At 34.4% G+C, this 20,487-nt stretch overlaps 1 protein-coding gene and 2 long non-coding RNA genes across 4 annotated transcripts in view; 2 read left to right on the top strand and 1 right to left on the bottom strand.

Moving 5' to 3' along the window:
- Positions 1 to 16,343, bottom strand: part of fus (fusilli) — a 28,433-nt gene extending 12,090 nt beyond the window's left edge. Inside the window, exons 1-3 of the mRNA XM_965708.5 lie at positions 15,778 to 16,343; positions 4,261 to 4,633; positions 2,054 to 2,143 (exon numbers count right to left, since the gene is read on the bottom strand). Of these exons, the coding sequence (XP_970801.3) occupies positions 2,054 to 2,143; positions 4,261 to 4,633; positions 15,778 to 15,927 (613 nt within the window). The 5' untranslated portion in view covers positions 15,928 to 16,343. The remainder of the gene's footprint in view (positions 1 to 2,053; positions 2,144 to 4,260; positions 4,634 to 15,777) is intronic.
- LOC135265743 (uncharacterized) lies at positions 2,140 to 3,778 on the top strand. The gene is made up of 2 exons (XR_010333583.1): positions 2,140 to 2,608; positions 2,660 to 3,778. It is a non-coding gene; the product is annotated as an uncharacterized LOC135265743 (long non-coding RNA).
- Positions 16,261 to 16,996, top strand: LOC107398187 (uncharacterized). Of its 2 annotated transcripts, none has more exons than XR_001575116.2 (2): positions 16,261 to 16,398; positions 16,543 to 16,996. It is a non-coding gene; the product is annotated as an uncharacterized LOC107398187 (long non-coding RNA). The 2 variants fall into 2 exon arrangements; XR_001575115.2 differs by having other exon boundaries at positions 16,264 to 16,398; positions 16,462 to 16,996.
- Positions 16,997 to 20,487: the final 3,491 nt, after the last annotated feature.

The following is a 20,487-nucleotide window of genomic DNA, read 5'->3' as shown; positions in this document are numbered from 1 at the left end:
AATCAATAAAATTCCCTCCTTCGAATCTTTGTTTATGCAACATCTCCATTTGAAATGTAATTGAACTAAAAACTGCTTATGCAAGCCGGGGTCGGTTCGTTACACTTGCTGAATGGCATTTCTTCGCATATCCGCTCGGGTCTACGAAACTACCCCCAGATATGGCGGAAAATGCGCCCTGCAACCGTTGGAGATGGACGAGGGTCGCGACGAGTTTCAACCCTTTGAAGGGATGCAAGTAGTTTCTTGCGAATCAACTCAAGGTCGCAACTTCGGTACTTTTATCGGACGAATTATGTAAAAACTGGGAATAGTGACATGACGGCATTATCGCCAGAAAGCGGGTCAGGTCGCTGGATTTTATCGTTGACGCGGTTTTTGAACCAATAAACACGCTACTACAACTCCAAATTAGAAAAAACAGCCCCAAACTACGCTGAATCACTTATCTTCCAAACGATAGTGAAGCTATTAATTCACTCGTTTTGTACAACCGGATTCTGGTAATCGGCACAATCTCGTGTCAATATTTTTCACTCATTGTAAACACAACAAAATGCACATACAATGAATTTTGAATAAATCGAGCATTGTTTTATTAAATTTAATTCTGGTCCTTAACCCCAATGTCGCCACATAAATGAAAAATTAATTAAGGCAAGTAGGTACTAGAAATTAATGGAACTTTTTGGATGACTGTAAACAATGCCTTGACTTATCTCATCCACGGCCCACCAACAATTAAAAATTCGGCGGAAACAATGATTTAAGCTTTAATTAACGTAAAATGCTTTCTGGGTTTCGTCTGCATATCCATAAAAATGACGATAATTTTTTGTCAACGGTGCGCGTTTTCCGTAACGTCGTGAATTAATAAATAAAAGGTCTTTCCCCGAGAGCCTCACAAATTGATTAAAATTGGAAATGTGCGGCCAGGAGTGTAATGAAATTTGTAATGAAACATGAGAAAAAGTCATTTCAAGTTTAATCGAATAAACAGATCTTTGGCTTTGGAAATACCGACGCTGTGGTTAATATTTATTTCAACACCTTTTATAAATCCCTAAATGATACAGGGTGGTTCATGTAAAACTACAAGACAAAATTGTAAGAAACTTTAAACTGTTCTCGTTTTTGGAGGATAATCCAAAAAAAGTAATAAGGCGGTTAGACGTTAACACATAGCAAACGAAAAAAATACACGCAGATATAGCAATTTTTAATCTCGATTCGTCTCTTTATACATTCATTAAAAAAACTCTGTCGTCATATTATTTTGAGTAGCATCTAAGTTGGCCATGGGCGTAGTTTTGCAAGAATCACCCTATACGTAACGCAGTGACAATATGTATAGTTCGCTCATAATAGTCATAATACACATTTGTTTTTGTTTTTTTTTTAAGTAAAAATTTCAAAATTTGCTGCATAGTTATCGGTTTTTAAAAGTTGATTAGTCAACGCTTTACATTTTTTTTAATATAAATTGTTTACAATTACTGAAAGGTACGCAGTTTTGCACATGAATCACAAATTATTTTCAACATATTTAATGCAAGTCTTGACAAAATGAGAAACAGTTTTTTTATCATTATTCGGATCAATATTAAACAACAGTAAAATTTAAACGAGTTTTTTGTTGGCCCCATAACAGTGTTTCTTATTCTAATTCGTCCAATAAAAGTTACAACTGTTATTTTATGCTTGTAATCATGATTTTAATTATACAGGCTGAGCCAAAATTCGTGCTTATCAGCTTTGACATGATTTCCATAGCAACGTAATGGTCGCTACCGCCACCTGTTGAATCTCCAAGTGTGATGATTTATAGATTTCTATCATTTCCTCAGCAATCACTCAATCAGGCTACTAGATAAATGGATAATAATAATAATAAAATAAATAAACACACTATACAGCACTACAGATTAGCTGTAAATGTTGTAAATACAAACAAAAACGTTTCAACACGTGTTAGTAACGCCACTTGACCTCTGATAACACCGTGCCACGCAGGTGTGAGTCAAAAGGCAAGATATTTTTTTCAATGACTTACCTTCCGAAATCAGCCTTTGTACAATATTGACCATATCCTTAGCCTCCCTCTTGTAGAATTCATTCTCAACTTCGGGTTTAATTTGTAAATCTGTCACAGTTAAGGAAAAAGGTCGATAAAACACCTGTGGACTCACCTGGTTTGTAGGTTAGCCGTAAATATTCGCAAAACTGAAGCGTACGACGAGTGCGGACTGAACTTTAGTCTTATCGGTGGAAAAATGCGTTTTTTCTTATCGCAAAATATTTAAAAATCGTGGAATTCTTAAACAAACGGCGGTCACTCGCCCAGTGGCGTGCGTCTCTACCCGTTTTAGAAAAAAAAATCAAAATGTGTCTGAACCGCGTTATGTTAGTGCGAATTAACTAGTTGTAAAATATGGTTAAATGCGCCAGACGTGTGTGATAGACGTCGCCTTTGAATAGCAAATAGGTTTTTATAGCTTTGGCGTAAGAGGCACGTCTATGGTCCGATGATTTAAAGGTTTTGAATTTCAATCTGAGCGGTCACGGTGGCTGTGCCTTGTGCGCGTGCTGACATCTGCCCTCCGTTCGTGTAAACTCGTGAAGATTTCTTGTTGGCCGGTAATTACAACACGCTTTTCAGATGGCGACTGCGATAAAGAGGAATATTTCATTCCAGCAGGCACCTGTTGGTCAAGTTGGCGAACGTTCAACTTTTTCATGTCCGACATGCAGATAAAATAATTAAGGACAAATTTAATCAACTTTCACTTCCACGAGCTATTTAGAAATTATCATTATCTCGCGCATACAGGAAAAAATTATTGCGAATTGTGCGACCACAAAATGTATTCTTTTGCAACAACGGCAATGACATTAAAATGGTGTAAAACTATTTCGTTGGCAATCAAGAGTGCATAAACCACATTCTTGATCGTTTGCATGCAAATTGGCGGCCATTTTGACAATAAGTGTGTTTTTGTTTCGCACTTAATGGCGCTCTCCTGCTGTCACTTGAGACTTCCTTTGTTTTTTCTACGCTTGCTACATGGTGTGGTACCTTCCGGGTGTCAACGCAGTTCAAGTGGCATAACAGCCGTTTTTTGCAACAAAAACAATTGCAGTTATAATAAACTGATTAATACGTAAACAACGATTGTTGCAATAATTATAAATGACGTCTCGTTTCGTAAAGATGGTAATTATTGTTATTAGCTGGAAAGGATGTCTTTAAACATATACTTGATGTACGGAACATGCATTATTCGTCGGTGCAAGCGCTCTTTGAAGGGCACTAGGCACAGCAAAGGCCAAACGTCACACTTCACTTTCAAGACTTGCTCCAATTCAGCACATTCTCGATCTCATGGTACATTTAGGTAAAAAATTGATCCAATAAAAAATACAATTCTGTGTCTGTGTTTTTTTCTTGCAAGCTGTATTTTTATTAAGTTTATATTCTGTTGTTGTTTACTTTGAATTAGCGAAATTCAACATAAAGGAAAAATTTAATGTCTCCTAATCTACGACAAAAGTTATGCCAAAAATTTACTATGGAAAGTATTATGTAAATGAGCATAATAGTCCTATATCTAGGCAATAATAATCATCAAGGTTTGCACACAGATAAGGTTTAAATAAGTTTAATTATGTAACAAGTGAAAATTTTATTTACAATAGCTATTAATAGCCGAAATCAAAGGAATAATAAAAGTCATATTGTGCGACATTTAATAAAAACTAAACAAAAAAAGCAAAAAAAATAACATAAAAATGCCTATCCAGAAAAATAAAAACCGCTCAAGTAGATACAAGACATATTGAATTTTGCACTAGTATGTAAATTCTTTTGACAAATCCGACAAAAGTGGACTTTTAATTAGTTTGAAAAAGTTGTCAGTCTTGTTTTAGCAACTATGCTAAATATCAACACGAAACAAATTGCATACTTATAGATTCAGAGCAACTGTATTTATACAGCGATTATCTCTGTGAAACCAGTAATTTCCAGCTGATAACAGTACCTATCTTTATGCATTAAAATATACCGGGTGTACACCCAAAATATGTTTTTTGACTTCGATGTATCGTTTTACGTTTTGTGAAATGCGATCATCGCGGAAACGTACGAAACCATTTATAAGGTGAAAAAACTGTAACCACAGCACGCCACCAAAAGAAATCTAAACTGGCACGAATGCCACAAACTCATGATGAAAAAAATAAGTCAAGTAAAAAGGATACATTCTAACATATCGGCAACACTTTGGGGTACTTCTTCCGTCTTTCTCGTAAACCTGGCAACTTCTTTCCTGAGGTCATGGAACGTGCTATAATAACGCGGCAGATCAATTTCCTTCCTACATGCTTCCGGATACAGACACTGCCTTAACGGTAATTGGCCGTCTGTTAGGAGCCTGAAGCCGGCACTGTGCGGGTCTATGTGTAAACTATTGCAGTAGGCATCGAATTCGTTGAGGGCGTCCTCCAATTGCCTTCCAGATGATTTTATGAGTTCGTCGGTCAAAACCGACTCAGATGTGAGCTGTTCCGATAGGATATTTTCGTTGATGTCGGCGGTTTGCGGCCTGATTGGGTACTGCTGCACGCCCACAATCTGGAACAAACAACAAATGTGCAATCTTACGACTAATGGCTACCACTGACTTGGTTGCAGCCATTTTGCCATCAACCGCCCTTTCGGAGGCTGTACCATTTATTCAAAATAATTGATTTTTATTTTTTGTTAGATGTTTCATTATAAAATAATTCAAAACAAAACGGACGAGAGAAGTTATTTTTCCCGGTTTTTGTCAAGCGTTGAAAAACGGTAAGTTTCAAGAAATGTTTATTCCGAAAAAATAAAACACAATGGAACACAGTCATAATTATGTGAAATCAGTGAACTGAAAAAACGGAAAAAGTAGAGAGGAATATTGTTACATAAGAGAGCTGAAGCGGATGAAACACTTTAAAAAACAATACGAACGGTAACAATTTACTTACTTTTTCAATAAACTTTGGTTGATAAAATAGTTCTAATTTTATACAATACTGAACAACACAAAAAAGAAACAAAAAGGATAATTAAATAAAGAATTAAATTTTGTGTAAAACTTGCAAAAAAACAAAAAATCCACCGTAAGGTACCTACCTAAGTGAAAAGTATAATATTACACACAACTATTTTTTACCAAAAAGTTAAGCCAAATTAGTATTATAAAAAATTATAGAGCAGAGTCCTTGTTGGAACTATTTTGCTATTACAGCTTATACGAGTACATACTATAGAAAAAATACAAGAAAAAACCTACATAAAAAGAATAAAAAAAATGAAACAGACAGACAGACAACAAAGCAAGTTTTTAAAAAAGCTTTTAAAAATAGAAATTCTTTCTCTCCTTTCCATAATATTTAAAAAAAATACGGAAAATCTAACAATAACAACAAAACTAAAAAGTGTAAAAACTTTCGTAATGCGACACTTTTGACAAAGTCAGATGTAGTAATAAATTTTAATTTCAATGATAAATTTGTATTTTTATTTTCCTAAAAAAATGTGTTGGGAGAAGATTTAGAATAATACGCTTTCTCAACGTGTGTCGAGCTTCTTATATGAATGCCTGGAGTATGCCTATTATATTAAAACATCTCAATAGACTCCACATTCCTTTAAAGGTCACCAGAACTAGTCTAGGGCACGATCGTAAAATGGTAATTTGCGTAATTCCGCTGAGAATCAATTGAATCGACTCGATTTATCTTATAATAACAATTTTTCACACAAAATTATTTCATTGATTGATCTACGCCGTAAAACACTTCTCGAAAAAACCTTGGATTTTTTTGCATCATCAACACTGACTGACTGTTTCAAACGCAAAAGTCAAAGTGATTAAATCAATTAATCGAGAGTTTGGGACGCAGACCAACAGTTTATGGTATTTTTTTCGTTATTTTGCATTAAACTTATCCTTGATTTTAATTGAACAAAGTAAATTAGGCGCTTTTTTCCAATTAAAACTGCATACGAAATAATCGCAGACTTTGTCCATCGATAATCGAAAAAATGCTAATACTCGTTGGCGTCATTTATAGAAAATCCTTGGACCTTAGAAAAACGGCACAAGTAAAACGAGTTCCAGTGATAAATTGGTTGTAAATACATTAATTGTTATCACTGTAATTACGCTATCACAAACAATTAAACTGCATTAGACAAAAACGGTGTTAATTGCATCAAGCTCACGCTCTGACCCATCGTTGAAATCGCTCCAAAGACGTCACCACAGCGATTAGCGACAATTTTTCTCCAGCTACACTGTATTTAACAAACCGAGCCAACTTAACGAAAACAAACAAATTATGTAATATTGAAAATACAGTAATTTGAGGAGTCAAGGACGTCCTCACTGTGTTTATCGAGACAATAAGACATGGTTTTGTCATGCAAACTGCGACAGAAATACCCTGGAAACGTCTTCGCGGGAGCAAAACACGTGCAAGGTTCGGCAAAACCGTAATAGATATTATTACAGATCAAACTTCAGACGTGTTGCAATCGGTGGAATTAATTAAAAAGTAAAGGATATCCGCTTTGTGTCTCTTTTTGTGCCATTAATGAACCGAGAGGAAATCGTCGGTCTGATGGTTAAAAACGATTTTAGAATGGGAAAGCCTATTTTTAGACAAAACGTGGAAAAAATCGATTTGCGTAAGAAGGTCGCCTGTTACTCATTATTAATTATTCCCATAATTTTACTATAAAATTGATGACACACGGAGGATCTTTGACCTCGCCATATTTCAACGGCGTAAAGTATGACTAGGGTGAATTCGCATTAATTTTTCATTATATGATCACATAACATCATTTTCGCCGCAATATGCTTGTCATTGTTTAACGTCCATAATCTACCAAGTCACGTAAATATTGTGAAACAATTCCTTTGATGTCAAAAATATGGAAATTCGGTCAGGGGTCACAAGTGCCGGTGTATTTTTGTGGCTTTTCAAGCAGCAGCAAAGCGTAAATAAGTGGACAGTTGCCTGACTTTCTCGATTAAAAAATACAACTTTCCTTTTATATCAAATCATTAAACAAGCAATTAAATTAAAAATACTCGAATTAACGCAAAAAGTAGGGAATCTGTAACTTTTTCAATAAATTTGACACGTTTTTCAGAACTTGTGTTTGGCGACAAAATCTCATTTTCCAATCTTCACGCATTATGTGTTATCTCTCTTATCTCTGCTAGTGTTTGTTGATGCAATTAAATTATCTAATTTTTGTGAAAACAAGAAGAAGCTATTTCTAGTAATTATTGGAGGAATACATTTATTAATCCCAGTTTTTACTTAACCCAATTAAAGCCTATCTCAAAAATGACTTTGTTAAGCATATTAATAAAATTTGTGCAAACAAGTCTGTCGCTTGTTTGCTTGGACAGGTCGGAAATTTTCAGCCGAAGAAGTCTGTTTGCGTTTTCTGTTTCAGTCTTCGTTTATTTAATAAGTGTAATTAAATGATTCTCATCTAGTCGCCGGTGAATTTTTGACAATTGACAGTTTGTGAATTTCACAACTGTCAGTTTTGACATTTATTGACAGAGAATTCAATTGAGCAAAGCGGCACTTTTTTTTATTGTAAACCAATTTCAAAGTGAACTAGATGAAAATCATTCAAAAACACATTGAAAAAAATTGGATTCGCAGTGTTAATATCTTCGTGTCATTTTAAATTTAACTTATTTCAAATCACGATCTTTAAGTACCATAAAAACAAATTACACCCATGTACTAAATAATTACATGTAATTTCGTTAATTAGTGCAGGTATAAATTATTTTTCCATTTTTCACTTATTAACATCGATTTAAAAATGCTCTGCAGATCAAAATTTGTGTGAAAGCAGTGATTCATTTTCAAGGTCAACAAACCGAATCCTGCAAAGTTGTGACGTCGGTCACTCCAAATTAATTTCCGCTTTGTATTTCTCCAACTTTGAACAATAATAACCGTTATTGCAGTGACTTTGGCTGGTTGTAATTAGCACAATTTATTTAACTCGGCTAACTGTCTCAATTCCCACGACTCTTGCACAAACTATAAAAAATTTTCCTAATTCCGAAGCTTTCACTCGCTTAATAATAATCAAGGGGCCAAAATTTGCTGACCGAAATTTCCACGCATTGTGATGCGGCGGCTTCAAAGAAATTTGATTAATTGGACATTGGAAAGTGGAATTGTTACAATGGTGGTAAGACAGCCTAGGCTAAATGTCACCCGTTTGGCATATTATGCACAGAGGAAATTGCGCAAACGCTCGCTAATGAGCCGAAATTGCTCGGAATTATCGAAAATGTTGCGGTAATTATTGAAAGAAACAATGATTCCGTCCGTTTTGTGTGGCCAGGATTGCGTGAATTTCACCTAATTAATACCAACAAGTCAATTTGAAACGTTAACACCGGCATAATTAATAAGTCGTGGAATAATTCCCTGCCGAACCGGCCGAAAAATTTTCGTTCAACACGCACGGAGAGGTCAAGTGCGAGCATTGAACAGTTTTTGGCTCTCAAGAGCTGGGTAAATTTTTCAAAGTGCTAGTGAAAGTGTGAATATAATTTATGGCATTTTTAGAAATTCGCTGTCAGTGCTAACATGATACAGCGGCAATAAAAGCAAGAATTCTATCGCCTCTGGAACTATTTCTCTCGTTTTATTAAGACATGTAAACCTATCGTCAAGTACTCACTTTTGGTATTTAACTCAAAATACAGACAAAAAAACACTTTGCCAATAAAAAACGAAGAAAATGACAATCAGGTCAAGGTCGGGCTAATCTAATCTAGTGGTTTAGTGTCTTACAGATTTCCAGAATATTATATAAAAAAATTAAAAACACACTTTTTAAACGTTATAGTTCTAGAAAGTATTACATCAGTGAAAACTGTTCACATTACGAAATTCTAATCCAGTAATATTTGAATGAAATATACTTAAATTATAACTAACAAAAAATAATCCATAAAAAAGAGGAAAATTGTTCGTAGAAACAACTGCAAGTTATGTAACTGAAAATCTAGTATTTTTAAATACAAATGGGTGTATAATTAGTCATTATGATGATGTACAAGTTTTGTAAGTATAGTTTAATGAATACAAATTTAGCAAAAGTTGCTAATGATGATCTTTGAAGGAGATTTGAGGAAATACAAGTATGGTACATGTTTGCATGTTTGAAATAAATGATGTGGATTTCTTCTAGCCATTAATTATAAAATATCCTTTATTTATCAATAAAATTTCGGAAAATATACGCGTTCAGTTCGAAATTAATTTGACAAAAAAAATTGTCAATAACAGTGGTCTGCAAAAGATAATTTTTTTTCTTAAGAGTATAGGTATAAATTCTGTCGCTTCAAATGTTTATCTTCATTTGTTCTGAGGACACAAGGCTAACTCGATTTTTTTTAATGAAGATGGGGTCAAATTTAATATTTTTAAAAAGAGCATTTTTTCTGAGTTCTATGCTGTAACACAAGCGTACCTTATTTTCATCGAAAAATTTTGAAAAATGTAAAAAATAGTCTTGGAAATGTCTTTTATTGACGAAAAAATAAGAAAAAGTTAATAGCAATAACACTTTTAACTGAAAAAGAATACATTTTAGTAAAAAAAAGTTTAAACAGGAAACACATAATTTTTTAGCCAAAAAAGATGTTCAAAATAAAAATTTCTACGTTCAGTTTCATTTAAATGTACTATTTATTGCACACAAGTTTAATTTTTGGCTAATATATATTATATTTTGGCTAATAGAATTTTTAAAGCGAACTTAGTTTTACTTTACTAGAAATCCTGAATTAAATTTTTGGATTTTTATTTTTTTTACCTTCAAATAAAAATAATTTTTATTATATAAGTTAATAAAAAATGACTATTTCCCGTTGTATCGTCTCTCATCTATGTGTAGGTAATATTTCTTGATGAAACGTTCATTATTGTTTATCGATACTACGCTAAAATTTTCGGTGAAGAAAGAAAGAAATTTTTAGTACTTCATAGACAAAAAAAGTTTAAGAATAATTTCCTGACAGTTCTCAGCGTTTTTATATTCCCACCAAATAAAATTGTTTAAATTTTAGCATAAATGCATTAACAAAACACAAAAAAAAGAAATTATAAAAAAACAAAAAAATGATACGTCATGGCAAAAACTTGTAAGCACGTTTAAGAGCCTTGATAAAAAATGTGCAGTGACTGTTTTACTTGTTTTGAATGTGAATTTTATCTAGGCGTTAGACACTGATACCTAACTGGTAATTAGTTTCTATTTTTTATGTTAATTTCATACCTTGAGCTAGTAATAAATTAAAGTTTTACTGTCTCTGGTTTCAAAAACGTTAGAACAACACTCTGAAAAACAGGCTCGGAAAAGTCGGAAAACCCGTCCATCTATAAAAAAAAACTACCTACGTTGCGTAATAGCTCGTGCTCGTTATTATACGGTGAAGAAGTCCATGGGCGTCGGGTTAAATGACATCGAATGTCCTAGCGCTTGCAAACTGGGTTCAGCACGTGAACAGTTACTCAAACAGATACCTGTTCGCTGGCTTGACTTGAAGAAGGTGAGATTGTTGGGAATGCTATAGAATTTTTATGGCTATAAAACGCCGTTCCCTCGACTTTCATTTCGTTCTTTGCGACCGACCGGCGGTCCTAACGTCTCTATGGCCATCATCCATAATTCATGAATGACCCTTGCGGACGAGCATAAATTTGGGGGCGCGTGAGAGTTCCGGTACCCGGAGCTACACTTCCGGAACGGAATTATCAGCGCGATTGGAAAGTTTGAAAAACAAGTTAAATCAGTAGAAAAAAATTATTTGTTCCGACAAATCCCCAAACAAACATAATTGGAAGCAGTTTTCTTAACTAAAGCTGCAATTATACAACAAACGTAATGTGCAGCTAGTTATGTTCTAATAATTAGTGTTGTGTTGCTTCCGTTTCCCGAATGGTGGAAGATGATAGCTCTAATTGTCTTAATTGCCTCTGATCGGAAAAAAATGTTTAGTTCAAAATTGTCATTTTTAAAAAATTAAAACAGATAAGGCGTTAAATTGGGTATAATTTTTGCAAGGTTGGTAGCGGTGTCAATGACCGACAGCTGTCAATCGCCAAATTGTTTTCAGTAAATCTCTGCATTTGTCATTGCTGGCAACTGAATTTTCAAGTTGTAATATTTTTTTGGTTGGCGATATGCGTTGGAAAGTTGAAAAAACGGCGGACCCGTTGAATATTAATGAAGGAAACACCGCTGACGTCACCAATTTCGAACGCTGCTGCTCGGAAAAGAAAATTTTTTCCAGTGACCTTTGCAGCTGAAAAAAGCCACCAAACTGGTTAAAGTCATTATTTAACCAAGGTGCTTCAAGTAACTCATTACTTAATAGCCTCCGAAGGGAACATAATGGTTGCGCAATTAAATAAATTTGAGAACAAAATATGAAAACTCAAGCCCCCCTAATTAGCCCCAAGTTTTTGGGAATCCGAGATGCACTCCAGATAATTAGACTTCCGAGATTAGGTTTCTGTTCAACGGACTGCGTCTAACGACCGACTGTTGTTTGATTAACATTTCGTGAATTTGGCTCTAATTAAAGATCCCGATTTTGAATTATCGGACACATCCTGTCGCATCGATAATTACACAAATTAAGCACGAACTAATGGCTGAAAATCGGACAGTTACAAACTGATAAATTATTTAACGGAAACCGGTTAATTGAAAGCTAAATCTTTCGGTCTAATGTCTTTTTTCGTCACATTTTATAACAACAAACAGCAAAACTAGTTCTTGCAAGTCCTTGGGATTGCATTGTTCCGATGATTTCATTATTTGGTTTGGCTCCGGGCCCAAGATGCAATCATTCGTTCTGAAACGCCATGGAAAATTCATTTCGCACCCAAACCAAAGTAAAAATTCGTGTTAGATTTTGCGTCATATCAATTTATTGCGACACAAACATGCATAATAATTTAACATGCCCGAGCCATTGATAAACGACATTTCAGGCCGCAGAATCAGCTGAAACGACTGTTTTCACATTTCTACAAAAAAATCAAAAAAACTAAACTAAGGAATAGACCAGAGGTCAGGACAATCAACGGTAATTTATGTGACAAGCACAAAATAGTAAAAATTACCATTCACAACCAGTTGTTAAATACCCCATGCCTTTAAAACACAAGTTCCAACTTAAAACAGCATTTGCTGATGAGTTTCAATTTTTGCGCATAAAAAAATTTTTGAAACCTTGTTCCAACCAGTGGTTACGCCACTGCTTATAAAAATGACGTCTGCGAGCCTCTGGCATGTGTTTTAGGCGTGATGCGAGTCAACACTCTCAAAAACAATGCAACAACATTTTGCAACACAAGTCGGAAAAGCTGACTTTCTCTTCGCTTGGACGGAAAATTCGTCAATTAATTTTGCTTCCAAAAAATCGTTAAACCAGTCAACAGCGGTATCTTATCACTTCTTGTGTTTGTGATTTTCCCGCCCAAGCAGTTTTTATCAGCGGTCGTGGCCAAAAATTCTCGAGGGACTCGATGACATGATTTACTTTCATTAGAAAGTCGCAACGAAATTGGAAAAAACCGCCAAGAATCTCAACAACTAACTGTTCGATCTGCTGCTATTTTTAGGCTGTAGAAGAAACGAACTTCATTAGTTCTTGAGGCGAATCGCAATTGCAAAAATACAGTTATGGTCATGCCTTTTGGACATGTGCAGTGACGGGAGACACACAGCCTTCACTTGGACGAAAATCTAATGTCCAATGAATGAGCAAATCGCTCACTGTCACCGGAATTTAGATTCGATGGGCGATATGGGCGTGGACAAATGCCACTTAATGGGAATTTTTGCAACGATTGCATCACTTCGCCACGGAAAAATTATTGCCAAGTGATTATCGCAGATTTCGTTTGCTTTTAGCCAGATTGGAAAAATGCAGGATAAGTGCATGACGATTGGAATCGATTTTTATGAAAACTGCTCGTATTTTTTGGTTACGTTTGTTGGAGATTATCGCTCGTTTGTAAACATATTACACAATGTGCGACTTGAAATGATAAAATTCGCGCTGAAGGTGTAGGGATAATGTAATGTGACGGCGATAGGGAACGGCCGCCCAAGTGGAAAAAGATTTAATAACCTATTAAGATAAGAATAACTTGTAACACGAGAAAAATGGTTCCTACTTGTTTGCTGTTATCGCACCAAATTGCTTACATGACTATTATTTACTTATTTTTTCATTAATATTTTTCATTTTGTTTTCAAGAAAATATACGACTAGAGGACAAGCGCTGCAAACAAAAGAACATTCGACTGCAATTATGAACCGACGAAACTGTTGAGTCATTTTTTATTTTTGTAACATATTGTTTTATTTTTAGTAAATGCTTTGTTGAAAAATTGGTTTCTATCAGCTTTTTTCATCTTCTCTAGATTATTTTAAACCATCGCAAAGTATTTTGGTTGTTTTAACACCAAACTATTTTATAAATCAATTTCTTCGATTCTTTTTTCTTAGATTTTTTGATTTTTTATCTTAGATTTTTTTAATAATTTGTTGATTATTTAAGTAATCATAAAGAAGCTCCAATAAACATATTTTTTCTACATACTTTTTTTTTAATTTCGTCACCAGCAACAATTTCAGAATCTCAGAAAACCAACTTTTGAATTACCCACCAATTTTCACCACTTTCTTTTTGTCTGCTTTTATCATGACTGTGATACAAGTGATATCTGCTGACAAAATATCAGTCAAATGGTTATTTCACACAGAATTACTTTAGTCAGTACTGTTTGTTTTTTTATTTAAATAATAAATATTTTTTTATTTTAACATGTGGCTAAAATTGCGAAGGCACAGCCTGCTCTAATTCCGTTCATTATCGATCTCACGTTACATCACTGACAGCTAAAAAAATTTAACAATGTTTTTGAATAAAACGAATTCTCACGAAATAAGTTTGAATGACGGTAAATAATACATGCATGATTACATGAACTATAGTTTATTTTTTAAGAACTAAATAAAATAAATCATAAAGAATTAAACAAAAATGAAAACAGAAATGTTCATTCAAACTACAATTGCCTATTTATTCTTAAATTTAAATTTTAAAACTTTTTTAAAACCTTTTTTAAACATTAGAAATTGAGAAAATGTATCGAAATAACGTAACTTTTTGGCGAAAACTCCACTGAAATCTGCCAATTAGGACAGAATGAAATGAAAATAGTATAACAATGCAAAAAAAAGACATAAAATATCTGTGCTAAAATGTTGAAAGACAATCTTTTTTGAATGAATACAAAACTTATACAAAGTGACCATTTTTTGAGCTCCACCATGAAAATCTCAGTTATTATTAGAGTCATTACGTTTTCCAAGGCGTTCTTGATGTCAGAGTTACAACGCTCACTTTTAATTTTTCTTATGAACGCCATATTTGTGCTTGTATTCTTGAAAAGTCTTTTTGTTCCTGATTACAATAATGTATTACATGATATGATCGAAGCTTACATGGTAATTAAAATTAAGAAAAAAGCGTTTTTGCAAAGAATGCTTTGGAAAAAAAGTGAGAAATGTTGTTAAACCAACAAAATTTTGACAGTTCTATTAAATATGCGAGCACAAGTCCTATAACTTTGTCTCCTTTTGTTTCTAAAATCTAGCTTGTTTAAAAACAAAATTATTGACGTTTTTTCCAAAGCAATCTTCGCAAAAATGCTTTTTTCTCCATTTTGATTATCATGTACGATATGATCATATCATGCGATACACCGTTGCAACCGGCAATAAAAACACTTTTCAAAAATACAAGTATCAAATATGGCGTCCATAACAAAAACCAAAGTTGAGTGTTGTAATTCTGACATCAAGAACGCTTTGGAAAATATGACGACAGATTTAGATTCTTTGTAAAAAAGTGCCTGAAGAACGTCGTAGTTCAAAACGACTAGTTCTTTTGGTTGTAGCTTGAGAAAATTACAAATTTCCGTTTTTTTTTTTCTAATAATTCCAAAACTACAAATTTTCTTGCAGATAATTGTTCAGCATAAAAATGAAAAACCAAAAATAAAAGCTGTAATAATTTTTGTAAAGAAAAAATAACAGAAACGGCACTCAAAACTTTGACTGTAACGCTAGAGACGGCCCTGCTTTTTCAAAAAAAAACAAAATTTTTTATTTTACGTTTTTGATTCTCAATGCATTGTGTTACTAGATTACAAATAAAAATTAAGTAAACAATGTTCTTAGGCATAGTAGGTAAGACCCACACACAAAACATATTATAGTCGCTTATTGTTAAATAAATATTTTTAAGTTTTGCTTATATTTTTTATTCATATTTGAAATAATCATAAAATAGCAATGTCTGGTGTCACTAAATGAATATGTATGCGCAAATGAAAATTACCATAATATCATTGTTAATATGTCTTATGCTGATAGCGAAAACCTCAAATATTTAATAAGGTTTTAGCCGAAAACGCGATAAAAGAAGCGAATTTTTTGCAATCGTTACGTTGTCCGGATTTTCCAATTTCAACTCGGTTCCCACAGTTACATAATTCGAAAATTGTACCCATCAAATAACATAAACAAAATTTTGTTTTGCAATGGAATAATTCCGCCGTCGAATTTCCAATTCAAATTTGGCGAGAATTACCTTATTCTGGACGACGTCGACGATGACATAGATGAGGAGCACCACCTCCTGCTCGTCGGAGCCCATGAGGGAGCCCTGGAGCCCCGCGGTGGCCACGTACAGGACGCAAACATGGTGGGGCCCGATCATGTTGAGGCCTTTAATGCTCATTTGTCCACCAAAGGGGCCTCAGCACCTCATCCTGGCTCTGAAGCACACCATCACCAGCCCGACATGTTGCCACGTGACACCTGTTGGATTTCGGGGAACGTGGGGCACCTGGGGCTATCTTATCTCCGGAGATGCTATCACAGACATTCGCTCTAACCTAGGGATTTCGATCACAGTGCGATTTTTGGCGATTTCGCAGTTGGCGTCACTAAAACAGTCACTGTCACTACACACCTGGCCACTGCGATCAACAGGTTGTCGACGATCGGCAATTGTTTGAAAAATTAATGACAAAACGCGTTCACAGCCTTCTACGCAATTGACGACGGGTTTGGTTTAACAGTCGCCGAACTTTGGAAGTTTCGAGTAATTTTGTCGTGCAGGTAACTCGTAGCCTCAATTTTCCCGTGTACGTATGAAGGGGCCGCGTAGACTGGTTCTACCTGAGCCGTGAGCCAATCGTGGAGAAGGGTATGTACAGTCTAACGCAAGGTAACTGGATTCGAGCCGCATATTCTATGGTTATATAATTAGATAACTTTGGTCGGTTGCCGCATGTTCTGCACATTTTCGCTTGCTTGTGCCAATGGTCATTGTGATGAGCAACACTTTCAGGCAACAAGAATTGATGCTGCGAGTACAAGACGAGTGATTAGCGTTTTATCAAGTCGACTGGCGAAAGCATATGGCGAATGGGGAAGCGAACATAACCTAATTCGACAAATACTAAGCAAAAATTCATTTAATGTGATGTGATCGAGCATCGAAATCTCCACTCCGGTGCCAAACTGACCGCAGTCTATTTATTGGTGCATTGGTGTTGACTTTTCAAGGCATCACCTAGTTTATGGATGTCATAAAGACTGAGCACCTAGAGCATCACAAAGCTGCGTTTATATGCCACTCATAAATTCCCATCAGTTTTTCCGCAAAATGTTCTAAAGTGCACATCAGAATGACTGGTGGCTGCAATTGGTTGTCTTTTTTGTTTTCAGGTTGGCAAGCCTTAAAATACCTATTTCTATTTTTCTAAAATTTTTGACAAATAAAAGTATTGTCTGGCATACAAGCATGTTTTTTGTTCATTAAGCTTTTTTCACCGTCCTCACTTTCGCAGGCGCAGTTGGCTGTGATCTCCTTTAATTTCCTCTGATTTTTTACGTAAAATAAATTTTCTTAATTTGACATTGGGTATTATGATGTTATGGAAAAACTGTAGTAAGCTTTTGCCATAGTTTTATCATATTTCTGTTCTTAATTTACAAAAAGCAATTTTTTTTATATATTTTTTAATAACTATAAGCTGTCTCAAAACTATAAGAACGTCAACTATAAATTTTGTGCCTCATTTTTAGTTAAGTCTGTATAAATTACGTCTATCTTTTACAAGAAGTAACAGAAGCCACAGTAGAAGCATTTACTACTGAGTTTTTTTCATTTTTTGAGCGTTTAACAGGTTTTTGAATTCAAACTCAAACGAAAAATCGGAAAAAACATTAAATTGGGCAAAAAATAGTTCTTCACTTTTGCTTCTTATTTGTACTACGTATTACATCCAAAACCAAAAACGCAATTATTTTTTGAAATTTCGTCAAAAGTAAGCAGAAAATACTGTAATTTTTACCTTTTTCAGGCTTTCAGGTCGGTGTTTAGTTAAGTATTTCGCGAAAGATCATTGGAAATCACTAAACTGGTTCAAAAATAGCCACTTGTATTGCAGCACTTTTTTAGCTAATGATATTAGAAAATTTATCTTTCTATAAATATAACGGGTAGTCGTACTTATTTTAGAAATCTAATTTAATTGTTCCATTATAATTGAGATTACCAGGAGTTTGATGATTTGACAAGAAAATGACTAATTACAAACACACATCAGATATCAAAATTTGGAACAAGTCGCATGATTGTCAACTTTGCAACTACTATGAAAATTTTTTTCAAGTTACATAAGAGGCATGACTTTTAGTTTCACAATAACGTCTTTAATTCTCGTTGTGTAATTTAACTGAGTGATAATAAATACTCGTATGTATCATAATGGGTGTAGTGATACACTTTAATCATCTTATTAACTTTTGCAGTTAAATTAACACAAGTTTATTATTTTATTTTTTAAATTACATTGTGGAATGTTTAATGAAAATGAATCAAAATTATGTGGTGGTGGTACCCTCATGTGGACACATTTCTAATCAAACTGTTTGAATCTTCAATTTCCGACAGTAAACAGAAACGGCGATTCCATTACGAAACAACTCAGATTTCTACAAATTAAGCCAGGAATAGTGAAAACTCTAATTACTTGTCCGGTTAAAAATGCAGATATGGTGATTAGACAGTAATTACAAGAGTCCAATTAATAATTTTTCCACCGACAAGATTTAAAAAAAATGCAAAAAAAACTGTCTCAAAAACAAATGAATCACGCGAACAAGGTGCACAAACTAAGGCGGCCGGTGTCATTTGGCCCCATCGCGGCCCATCATTGCTGACTCACCCTGTATTGGCTCATTTGCATCGTCTGGTGTGCACCAGGTGTTGGCGATGTGTCTTTTGTTCCGGCATTTTTCGTTTTAGAATTTTTTTAGTTTAATGGGCTTTTGTTCCGTTGTTTACTGTAGGCGATTTTCAAACTTTCGACCTTCGGATTGGTCGACTTCCCACCTTTCACAATCGATGAGGAAAAATCTAATGGTGATGGTACCGAAATAAAACTGCACCGGGCGAATGTACTGTTATATTTTTATCGGTTTTTTCGAGTATCGATTCTACCTGCATCGAAAACACTTACCGGTCGCCACCGATCGCCATTATCGACCTGATTCGGTTTTTTTATGCAATTTTGTTATTACGGTTCCATTAAGTTGTTTATTCGGTTCTAATTATTTTCGGGTAATTTGGGAATATTAGGCGGCTCTCAAACGGCAATAAACAATAATTGTTACGTGTACACTTAGTTTCAGAATCAAAAACTGTTCTAATAAAGCATAATTTTCTCCAATTTTTTTCTAAGTTCAAAAAAGACAGAAAATTATTTTATTATGATCTGTTTATTGGCCTCCGAATTTTCAAAATAAGCTCGTTATTATTGGGAATTATACTTAGTTCGAAATTTTTTAATGTTTTAATTGTGAAACGCTGTTTATACAGAACGTTGGTCTGTTTTAATTACGGTCTGGTAGAAAAGTTAATTAGGAGTTTATTGAGCTTATCTCAAGTTTAAAAACTGCATAATTTTGAAGTTAGTATGTAATTGATATAAAATCATTAAAATTTAAGTGTGATTCGTAATTTTTATAATAAGTTACCTGTTTGTGCATTTTTATGATATTCTAGAAAATAACAATAACAATTTTTGCATTCAGTTCACCCACATTCAAAATAAGTACCACCGTTGTAAAGGCCTAGAAGTAGAGCTTCTAATGATACAAAAAAATTGGTACCGTTCCACTTTAAAAAATCTATGATGGCGACGCCATATTGGCCGCCATGACTGATCCAGTTGGGTCAAATTTGAGCTCAATTAAAATGCCAAGTTACCTGTTTTTGCATTTTCTTGATTTTGAAAAATAAAAGAATTACAAATTTTTGTATCTATTTTCTTTGAAAACAATTAGCAATTTTCTAATAGGGCTGAGCGAATAATCCTCGTTCGAGACTAATACATTTTCCCGAAACAGATCAGATTAAGAAATCTAAACGGAAACACTAATGTCATGTATCTCCAAGTGGTGATTCCAGTCATTAAGCCCTAAGAAAATTAAAACCAATGAGGTGCACTTGTGAAAAAACATCCGCCGTTTAGTGTAATAATAAATGAGAGAAATGCGCATGAATTTGTTTCAAAGTACCTACACTATCGGTCCCCAGGAAGAAATTAAACAGCAAAAATACCAATTTTTATTTCCTTTCATTATTGTCGGAGAAAACCAAACGGCTTACTTTATCACCACTAAATTTTCCAACTGTTTCTATTAAACAATGTAAGTTTACTGTTTGCAAGTCACTGCTTTTTTGGCCGTTTGCGACAATGTTGCGTTCTGTAATAATGTCATAATCAGGCGCGTGCTATTTACTTGCAAAAATTAATAGTTTTGTAAATAAATAAGACCGCAATCATGCACGAGCGTTTCTAATGACCACCTTTACACACATACCAATTTTCGTAGTGATTCCAGCGACATTCTGCGCTTCTTTTCACTCATTCGCCAGTTTTTGTCCCAAAAACTTGAGTTATGGATTTTGTCCCCACATAAATCAAGTTGTAGGTAATTGCTTACTGATTTGCTGAAAAAACGACCGATTGCCTTTCGAGGGAATACCTCACATTTATTGAATCGGTTTAATGATTGCCATTAATTTTTTACTTAAAATTTTGCACAAGCTAAAATACCGGGTCATCAAAAGCGACTGTTCTGTTTAAAAATTTTCCGATCTACAGAGTGACCCAGGGGTGCGAAATCGGTCTATAACTTTTTTATGTTATGTTGTTAGTTTTTATTTATGTTTCTTCGATTTTGTGTGTTTGGCGAAAATCCCGTGCCAGCAGGTGTCAGC

Source organism: Tribolium castaneum, chromosome 3 (assembly GCF_031307605.1).
Source record: "Tribolium castaneum strain GA2 chromosome 3, icTriCast1.1, whole genome shotgun sequence".
Lineage (NCBI taxonomy): Eukaryota > Metazoa > Arthropoda > Insecta > Coleoptera > Tenebrionidae > Tribolium > Tribolium castaneum.
This window is presented reverse-complemented; position numbering and strand designations above follow the sequence as displayed.